Source organism: Brassica oleracea, chromosome C1, assembly GCF_000695525.1.
Source record: "Brassica oleracea var. oleracea cultivar TO1000 chromosome C1, BOL, whole genome shotgun sequence".
NCBI lineage: Eukaryota > Viridiplantae > Streptophyta > Magnoliopsida > Brassicales > Brassicaceae > Brassica > Brassica oleracea.
The window spans coordinates 39,323,837-39,334,841 of NC_027748.1; the positions used below are offsets into that span (position 1 = coordinate 39,323,837).

Here is an 11,005-nt window from a genome sequence, read left to right on the forward strand (position 1 = left end):
TATCTGAATCAATTTTACTTATGTTTTTGTTACAAAATAGGTACAAATCAAGTACTTTAAAATCGAAAAACCGATTTTACTTATGTTTTGGTTATAAAGTAGGTACAAATTAGGTATTTTTAAACCGAAGAACCGATTGGGACCCGAGCTCGAAAATACATCGGGTTGTACTGGTTCTTTGAAGATTTACTAACCCCGAACCGAACCCGATAGAACCCGAACCAATCCCGAACCGAACTTTCATATAATCTGAATGGGGCTGATTTTGATAAACCCGAAATGATTGGACAAAACTGAAACCCGATTGAGACCCCGAATGCCCAGACCTATGCATGTATATTATTATTATTATTTTTTTTTTGAACTTAGCTTTGTGCATGTATATTATTATGACGGTTGTATGTGTATCTGTATGTGTGTGGACCCATATCTCTTAATGGCATCTGCTAAAGCTGCAAAGCTTTTGCTGCTTAAGAAAATTAATATTATGAGGATGGAGAAGCATATAGGAACCTTATCTCTTTAATTATAATTATTTTTCGAATCTCTTGATTCTTCAATTCTATTTTATTACAACTGGTTTATATTTATTTCGCATTAGTTTTTAGGGTTTTCGCATTAAATTAAAAGAAAAGAATGCATCTCAAGTCTTCTTCCTTTCGATTTAGTTATTTTATTTCCTCTCATCTCTCTTCACCATCTTCTATATAAATCGAGAGCGAGGAGTCTTCTAGTATTCATAATATATATACCGAAACAAAACATATGTATACACCTCCTCTTCCATCTTTATTGTTACATTCGAGAAGAAAACTACCAGAAATATATGGCATCACATATATATCTGGTGTGGTTTTCATATACACATGCGTGTATATAGGGGAAGGCGTATGTGACCAAAGTAGTGTGCAGCCAAGGATGACTTGCCGATTTAAAATATCTGATAAGTATTTTATTTCGTATTTTAAAGAAAAAAAATCATGATCGGCAAGTCGTCCTTGGCTATACGTTTCTTTGTGTCGCGCATAGATGAGTGTGGTAAGATCACAAGAACGCAATAATATCTTTATGAAAACTTTGTTAAGATTTTTTTTTTCAAATTCATTGGTTTTGAGAAGTTAGGAAGGAATAATTAGGATATACATTTATTTCGCATTTTAAAGAAAAATTAACATGATCGGCAAGTTGTCCTTGGCTATACGCTTCTTTGTGTCGCGCATAGGTGAGTCTGGTGGTACGATCACCAGAACTCAAGCGGAGGAACAAATTAAGCAGAATAAAGACGTAAGTACCGTCCAGAGTTTTTAGTCCTTGAATATTATATAGATGGTTAATTAACATGCTCACAAATATATTGTTTATTAGTAGATCTATATTTCTGTTTCTTTAATTCAAGTTTTTTAAAATATAGATACTGGGACAAACCTCACGTGGGTTTGAACTGATCTTCGTTATACGTGAAAGAACCAAGTATTTCTAACCAAAACGGAAGAAGAAAAGCTCAATTCTATTATTTATCTGTGGGGACTGCGCGCGGGTTTGCATTCTTGTGAGATAGATTGTAGGATGATTTTACACTTCACAGATATACCTATGTATCTATAATCTATCCATTCACCACGTGTTTCTCGGGCTATTACATAAAGACAAATATGTATGATATTGTTCAGTGAAATTATGTTTTAAATTAACTCTCGAAACTATGTATAATTGTGCCCACGGTAGGAATCGACAAGTTTTACTCATACAAAGCGAACCTATTATCATTATTACCCCTAAAACAAAATGTTTATAGTATTAGATGTCAAGTTTGGGATTATGAAATGAATAACAGTCTTTTGTGTTAGAATCAGGATTATATTAAGCAAGCTAAATATTGTATATATTACTATTAGTGAAACAACAATGGGATCTGTAGTTATAGTAGTAGTATGTTTAATGAAATTAGGAAAGGGTTAATTAGTCACGTAATACACTCACTTGTAAAAAGTAGAATTTTACATATATCAAATAAATAAATAAAACTTTTGTGGAAGTGAGTTTAATTAAATAGTGTAGGGTGTAGGTAATGGCAAGCCCTTGACGATACCACAAAGGTTTGTGTTGAGTGGGATGTTGTATTCGTCTCTTAGTGATTTCTCAGGGGAAAGAACACTGACGTACATTTGCTGTCCCAAGTATCTTCTCTCCCAGTTCTCTGATCTGATGTTCCACATACCGGCGTTGTCGAATGTCAAGAGGATGGCGGACCATGACTTGGGGAACACTTGCACGGTGTGTCTGCTAACCGCATCGAGCAAGTTGTAGTTGTTTCTCTTCTCTGGTGTCCATGTTCCTGGCTCAGAACTGTTGAAAAAACGTTAAAGAAAATTGTAGAAATCAGAACAGGTTCTGAGCATAGGTAAGTGAAACATTGGCGTATGGTCCCGAAGTTATGAATGGTACTTACGCGACTGAGAAGAAGGAGTAACCATCCAAATGGAATGATTGCATGCTTTTCTCGTGGTTCTCGAAGACGATTTCGACAAAGGTACGGAAGGTGATGTTGAGGACATTAGGCTCAACGGTTAGTGTAGTGATCTTGGCTGCTGGTTCATCCTTGATGACATTGTATTTGAAGACCTTCTCGGACATCTCAAAGTACTCAGCAAGCTTCAAGGGAGTCTCGGTGTCAACGTGTGATACACCGTTAAGCCCAAACCTGACCTTACCGTCCACCAAGTTCTTGGTGTTGGCGAGCTTGATGGTACGGGTGATGTTGATCTTTCCGTAATGGTAAGATCCTTGCGGGTTAGGTCTAGCCGCGCTGGCGGTTAAGTTCCATCTGAATGATCTGAACTGGTTAAGAGACCAAGCCCATCCAACTGGAGCCTTGGGAAGCACATTGGAAGGCTGAACATTGCTTCCTTCATAGCTCATCACACCAACAGTGCTCACTTCCTTCTTGAGGAACCTAGTGGATGCAACCATGTAGTAGCTCTTGGCCTCTTGGTCAGCGGTCACAAGAACAGCGAAGCACTGTCCGACGTGGACGTCGAGCGAGTCGTAGTCGTTCTGGAGAACGTGAGATCCTTCCATCTCAACAAGCTTCATCTTGTGTCCTTGGATCCTGAAGTTAAGAGTGGATTTGAACCCAACGTTACAGATTCTGTACTTGTAAGTCTTTCCTGGCTTCATGGTGAAGAGAGGCTTGTTCTGTCCTCCGACTTTACCGGATTTACCGTTGATGAGGACACCGTCAGGGGAACCAAGAGTGCGACCGCTGTCAAGGAAGGTCTTGAGAGCGGTGTGGCTCTTGGTGTACCAGTCGTTGATGAGGATGGTGTGGTCATCTTCGGGGTCAGCGTAAGGGACGGGGATGAGGAGACGGCTGTTGACACGGAGGCCACCGAAACCACCGGAGAAACGGTGGAGGGCGGTTGATGGGTAGTAGAAGTAGCTACCGATCTGGTCCTTAGGCTGGAAGTGGTAAGTGTAGTTGGTGCCTGCTGGGATTGGGCATGAGGTTCCGGTCACACCATCTTGCCATGAGTTCTTCCTGTGCTGGAGACCACTCCTGCCATGTCACCGAACCCACATAGTTAGGACTCAATATCCAAAGTTACAATGAGGACTAGCATAATTAGTTGTGGCCATATAACCAAAATCTAATACAAAGAAAATCTTAATCTAAAACTGAATCAAAATGTGTTTAAAAGTCTTTTTGTTTTTATTATTTTAGTTTGATTTAATATATGATAAACTGAAATTACATTTTATTTGTATTTACATATTATTAGATGTAATTATGCTTGTGAAAAAAAAATAGATGTAATTATGCGAAATTAATATAACATTTAAAAAATAAGAAGAAGATTTGATTAACGATCCAAAAAGTTTTTGTTTTCAATTTAGTTATGAATTGTTCAAACCTAAGATCCAGGAAACAAAATAACATAACTATACCAAAACCTTTTTCAAACAAACCTACAAAGATCTGAAAAAAAAAATCATATGTACTGTAAATGAAAATATCAAATGAAATGAGAACTTTCCATTTGCATTTCGCGTTTGACCTTTGTAGAAAACAGTTATATTAAAAATGAAAAATATTTTGTAGCTTTAAAATGTCATCAAAATTTTTAAAACCGAATGCCTATATAATAATTTAAGAAGAAATGAGAGGAAATGGTGACTAACCAGGTCAAGAGGAAAGGCTCGTCAAGGTTGTTGAAAACATTGATGACGACATTGTTGTTGGATGTCGAGTTTAGGTTAGGACCAGGGAACTGTCCGTTGATGAGAATCACCTGTTGAGGAATTCCTAGAGGCGCAACGGTTCCGTACGTCACGTTCCACGTGTAGTAAAAGTAAGGATCGCCGGCATTCACCAGCGCCACCGAGACGAGGCATACAAAAACCGTCAAAAGCCTACCACCCTGCATTATCTTTTTGTTGATAAATTAACCCTTTCCTATATAAAAATAATAATATTTATTTTTTTCCTCAAAAGCAAGAAGAAACTATGTTCTCTTGCTCTTGACGAGTCTTTTGGTGATGTCGCGATTAACTATATATATGCAGGTGAAGATACCTTGGTTTGTACGGAATCGTTGCCTAATCTCACGCTTCATCTCTAATTCTACATGTCTTCCTATATGTGTAAGTTCTATTTTTGAATATCTCTCTCTTTGGTTCTCATGGGGTTTCAACGTTTTGAACCAGCAAACAACTCGGATCGTATTCTAATAATGGAAAGGTTTTTAAACGATTCCAAATTAACTACCAATCAAGTTGTTATAACATGTTTCAGCTACGGTATACACACGGAAAAAATGTTGTGGTCTCCTATAAAATTTTTTTTACTACACTTTATAATATTAACATGAAGAACTCGCATTTTCATTCTTGATATTTCAAAAAAAAAATTGGTAACTAGATATTCTATAAATACGATCCAGGAATATGTATCCAGATTATATATGCAAAATTTTAATAATGGAAATATTCTCAAACGATGCCAAATTAACTCCTCATCAAGTGATTTTGTTTGTTTTAAGTTTTAAGTTTTGACATGCTTCAGCTACGGTATACACACGGAAAAAAAAAATTTGTGGTCTCCTCAAAACTACATAAGTTACTACACTTTGTAACTTTAACATTTTGACATTAAGAACTGATCGCATTTTCAATCTTGATATTTTCAAAATTTTGTTGTTGTTCTATTGGTTAATAAAATATTCTATAAATATGATATTAGTGGTAAGAACATATCCAGCTTAATAGTTTGTTCACCGAACTATTTAAATTTTCTTAGGATCAATTCGGCTCAAATAACTTAAAATTTTCTTAGGAACATATCCAGCCTAAATAACTTAAAATTTGGTTCAAATAACCAAACATTAAACCAAGTATCTAACACAAGCATGTGTATGTTGTTCCCGTTGGTTTACATACATTTGAATATACTTAGCAATCTTATGCTAAAAATTGTTGCACGTTAGAGCATCAGCATCAGTGAATTCCATGGGGAGTTCACACAGTTTTCGAAAAACAAAAAATATTAAAATAAACAAAAGCAATGAATCTACTTCTTGGGAGTTCACTGCACTGAACCCGGATCATCACTGTAGCATGGGCCCCACGACACGTGGCGGCCCGCGATTGGTCCGATTAATAAATTTTTTTTTAAAAAACAAAAATCAAACAGAAAAAAAAATAATAATAAAAAAATACTTTGTGAACCCCTTTAATGGGGTTCACTAATGCTGATGCTCTAATACAATTGTTAGTGAGCCTAAAGCGAACTAAAAATTGTTGTCCCTTAGATACAATTTTTTTAATGTAATGACAACAATACAAAGTATTACTAAAACTTAATTTTTTAAGATAGAGCTAATAGATCAGTGCATTTTTCATGAAAATAGTTTTCTACTTTTCTGAGAAATCACTCATTAACTTCAATTTTATAATAAATATTTCATCCAGATATATTGACAATCCAATTGATTATGAGCTCAAACATAATTATTTTATCAGTTTTTATTTCGAAAAACTTATTTCTATAGAAGTAACTAATATGATAATTGTTAGTAATACGTTTTAAACAATTTTGTGTTTGGATAAAAATCAATACTATTAAAAGAGAAAGAGTCCCAAAAAATTTACTTATAAAAGTTGTTTTGATCATTTTCTTTTTTATATTTTGGTTTTCTCCTATATATTATAACGGCATGTGACCAGCATTAAAATTTTAAAATAAGATTCTTAACAACCACATCTCGCTTAAAGAATATATTGAGAATATGCTAATGACTATTATCTTACCAACAATCGCCATAACCTAATTAACTTCCTCTACAAGTTTTTTTATTCAGCCAACGCTAAACATCTTATATACGCGCATGACATGTCTCACCAAACCTGACTTTTGAAAACAACTATTCACAGAGACAAGAAAACCAAAAAATGCCGTCGGAGATAATTATTTTCTTTTAGAGTTTCGATCTTGGAAAAAAAGACACGATCTTTGCTGCACAAAAAAAGGATTTTATCTATTTGTTGTCGGAAGATTAAAAATATTAGTGTGGGCTTTGAGCCCTTAACTTAAACAAAACAAATTTAACTATTAAACGCCATTTAATTTAAAAAATATTATAAACCCAATTAACTTCAGACCCATTTTTAATTCTTTTTTTTAAGTCCAAATTATGAAGACCATTAATTTTATACATAAATATATATAAATAGAACATTATTTAAATAGTATAGATTTCTAATAATAAAACATTTGTCTCAAACTGATTTTTTTAAAGATTTATAATATAGTTACTATTAATAAAATTAAAAAAAAATGGTTCACTATTTTGGTACATTGATAGTTAATGTACTTATAAATACACTTAATAACATTTGTTATTTAATAATAAACATGTTGGTATTAATCTTAAAATTTTACGTACAAAAAAATATTTCTTATGCAAGTCAAATATATATTGATATATCAAAAATTCTAAAACAAAAAAATCAAAATGATATTCTTCTCAGTGGGTTAACAACGGTCTTTTTGATTTTAAGATATTTTTATCATATTCGTTTTATTATATCCTACCCTCACTATATATGAGTAACTGAATATCTTGGTTCAACCACAAGTCTAACTCGGATATTAAAACTCAATGAAAACATTGTACCGGACTGAAATAATAATAATATAACAGATTTTAAATACTATAGATATCTAATAATAGACATAAATTTATTTAATATTTGGCTTTACGGTCAACAAAAAAATATATGTGCTTCTTAAGCGCGGATCAAAATCTAGTATCTATTAAACAAATCATATTTCAACCATTTTTCAGATTTTTGGTGAACATTCCTTTTTGACACAAGTTTTTCTTGTAAAATTGTACTAATTTTTACGAAATTTCAGAGAACATAACTAACTTGTGATCATTTTATATTTTTCAGATCTTAAAAATTAAATAAATTACGAACATTTACAAAAAGAAAAATGATAGAGAAAAAAGCCAACATTCGTGACAGAGATCGAGGTGTTCCAAGAATTATAAGAGGATTTCGAAGGTGTGATCGTGTCTCATATTTCTCGAAGTAGGAATGGTCGAACGGACGCGTTAGCAAAAGAAGCAAGAGTCAGAAACTTTATTGTTTTCCCATATAGATCAGATCCGGCCAGACAGATATACTTTTCGGAAAATCGGCTCGTCCGACCACCACTCACTGCAACACAAGCTTCAAGTACAGAAGCCACTACAGTTAAAAGATTTCACAAAACCCATGTTTTATAGATTTTAGCTTAGGGTCGGCCCTGGTCTTATGAATTTAACATTGAGTTTTCGTCCGGTGGTCTCTTTTCACATGGATGCTGTCCAATCACTTTTTGGATTCGATCAATCATTACCTTTTGTGAGAGTAAAATGACTAATAATCTATGATGATAGTTTAGCGCTAAAAGAAAAAGAGATATCTACTGGTTAGGCCTGGGACGGATCGAGTATCCGGGCAATTTTAGAGTATCCGGATCCGGATTCTTATCCGGCAGATCCATAATTTTACTATCCTTATCCGGATCCGGGGTTCTCAGATATCCGGGTGTCGGATATCCTTCTAAAAATTGTAATATCCGGCGGATATCCGGATCCGGATTTAGATCCTTAAAATAAATAAAAAATAATATTAATATATATATAAAATATTAACAATAATTTTTTAAAAAATTTACATATAATGTCTTTAATTATTTCTATGTATAATATTACAAAATTTACATAAAATTTATATATGCTGTTATAAAAATGAAAATATATTAAATAAAATTAATTTATATTTATATATATATATTACTATTTTTGAAATATTTATTAATAAAATTTACGGATCCGGATATCCGGACTTAAAAATTAAGATATCCGGATCCGGATCCGGCTTTGACGGATTCACCATTTTACTATCCGGATCCGGATTCGGCCCTTCCGGATATCCGGATTTTCGGATCGGATCCGGATCGAATCTCGGATAAAAGTCTCAGGCCTACTACTGGTTATATGTGCTTGTTAAAACCATGGTCGTGGGCCCTGGTGGACGTGGTCAATCTAACTAGAGATCTCTACTAATATGTTTTTGTGATTGTGGAGATCATGCTGGACGTGATCAATCTAACATGAGATCTCTACCACTACAAGAAAACGTGCCTATAACAACGGACATTTACGACGAAAATATTTCGTCGTAAATTTACATGGTATTTACAACGCAGTTACGAGGAATCCAACTTTCGTCGTAAACGCCATGTAAATTTACGACGAATAGTGTTCGCCGTAAAATCCATGTAAGTTTACGACGAATATACGTGGAATGAGAAATACGTCGTAATCATTACATCGACATTACAACGAAACATGTTACCGTTATATTTAGGTGAAAACGTGTATTCAATGTGCTTTAACTTACCTAATTTCGTCGTAAAGTCGTTGTAAATATTATGTTAAAACCATGTAAAATCCAAGTAAAATATTTCTTGTAAAATCGTTGTTATATTTCAACTACCCAACTCGAACATTTCTCTATATATATGTCATTTCCCACAACTCTCTTCCTCACAACATACAAACGGAAAAAAAAAATCCGAAAAAAATTAGAAAAAAAAAGATTTCAAAAAAAAATCTGAGAAAAAAATGGCCGGTGGCGGTAGTATTTACGAGTTACGGAGTTGGATGTATTTGCACAAAGATTCCGACGGGAGGGTGACGAACGCATTTCTGAGCGGGCTAGAGACATTCATGCACCAGGCGGGCTGTACACCGATCACACAGGAAAGCGGTAAGATGTTCTGCCCCTGTCGGAAATGCAAGAATTCAAAATTTGCACGTAGTGAAACTGTATGGAAGCATTTAGTAAACAGAGGATTTACACCACAGTACTACATTTGGTATCAACATGGAGAGGGTTATGGGGGAAATGAAGCTAGTAGTAGTAATAATAATTTTGAGGATGGTCATCATAGTGAAGAACCGAATCATTTGCATAATGAATATAATTATCATCAAGATCATGAGCAGATGGTAGATCATGATAGCGTTCAAGATATGATTAGTGATGCATTTTTAGAAACAACTACAACAATAGCTGATGGAACTGGAAATGTAGAAGAACCTAATTTGGATGCAAAAAGGTTTTATGAAATGCTAGATGCTGCAAATCAACCAATCTACACTGGTTGTAGAGAAGGTCTCTCTAAATTGTCTCTAGCAACAGGGAGTTTGACAGCCGAAACATCTAATTTCACATCATACTACTTTGCTCCAACTGTTCGTACGAGAAAAAGAGTTCCTAGAAGATATGATGATAGTGGAGTACCGACATCATATCCAATTGATGGTGTTCCTGACATTTTCTGCGAAATTACACGGTTTGTTGGTAAAACGAAAGAAGTATGGTGGTCATGTGAAGAGGATAAACATAGTGCCCACACTTATATTCTGCTCAACTGCGAGGATGCAGTGACCCGTTACTTTGAAAGGTAAATATTTTTGTGAATGTTAATTATATGAATTGCAGTTAATTATGTATGACTTGATTATTTGTTTAATTTGCAGCATGTTTGTATCTCAAGTTGAAGAAGCAATACCAGGAATATCTGCAACTGATGTGGACACACGTAAAGATAAGCACTTTGTCAAGTGGTTAAAATCACAGGTACGTAATATATCTCATACATTGATTAATTAAGTAAGTGTTTTGATACTTCAACATTAATTAAGAATAACTGCTTTTTGCAGGTTGATTATGACGATCCTTATTATCCCGTATGGTTTCACGAATTGGTTCAAGGTCCAGTTGCAAAGGTCACCACATCACCTATGTATTTCACACGAGGATTTACCTTTCACACATACGAGTATGGGAGACATCAGGCAACGAGTAACTACGGAATATGTGTGAAAGGTGAAACGGACTTTTACGGGATCTTGCAGGAGACTATTGAAGTGGAATTTCCAGGGTTACTGAAGCTAAAATGCGTCCTCTTCAAATGTGAATGGTTCGATCCTGTTGTGAACCGAGGAATTCGGTATAACAAATTTGGTGTTGTGGATGTCAATTTTGGGAGAAGATACAACAAATTTAAGCCTTTCATTTTAGCTTCACAAGCCGAGCAAGTAAGCTTCCTTCCTTATCCTTGGCTTCGAACTTCCGGGATAAACTGGTTAGCTGCTATCAAAATTACACCTCGTGGACGCATTGTCGCTGGAGAAGAACCGCCCTTGCAAGAAGAAGACGCTATCAATGAAGTTGAGGTACCAGAACAACCAACTGATGAAATCCTTTTGATCGACCCGCAAAACTTTCAATATGAAGATATTCCCGAAGATGCGACAGATGAAGCACGTGAAGACGAGTTCGAGAGAAGCGACGATGATGATTGTAATGATAGTGATGAGAACGAAAACGATTTAGAGTGATGTAATATTGATGAGAACGAAAACAATTTAGAGTGATGTAATAT

The 11,005-nt window shown here is 34.8% G+C and overlaps 1 protein-coding gene across 1 annotated transcript; it reads right to left on the reverse strand.

Moving 5' to 3' along the window:
* Positions 1 to 1,140: 1,140 nt before the first annotated feature.
* On the reverse strand, positions 1,141 to 4,528 carry LOC106323158 (L-ascorbate oxidase homolog). The gene is made up of 3 exons (XM_013761319.1): positions 4,180 to 4,528; positions 2,450 to 3,556; positions 1,141 to 2,346 (listed from the first exon to the last, which is right to left on the reverse strand). The coding sequence occupies exons 1-3, from the start codon at positions 4,422 to 4,424 to the stop codon at positions 2,046 to 2,048; spliced, it is 1,653 nt and encodes a 550-aa protein (XP_013616773.1). The 5' UTR covers positions 4,425 to 4,528; the 3' UTR covers positions 1,141 to 2,045.
* Positions 4,529 to 11,005: the final 6,477 nt, after the last annotated feature.

Coding starts and splice junctions, on each gene's coding strand:
- LOC106323158 (XM_013761319.1), bottom strand. CDS start 4,424: ATGCAGGGTGGTAGGCTTTTGACGGTTTTTGTATGCCTCGTCTCGGTG. Junction 3,557..4,179: donor GAGCCTTTCCTCTTGACCTG/GTTAGTCACCAT, acceptor GTGACATGGCAG/GAGTGGTCTCCAGCACAGGA. Junction 2,347..2,449: donor TACTCCTTCTTCTCAGTCGC/GTAAGTACCATT, acceptor TTTTTTCAACAG/TTCTGAGCCAGGAACATGGA.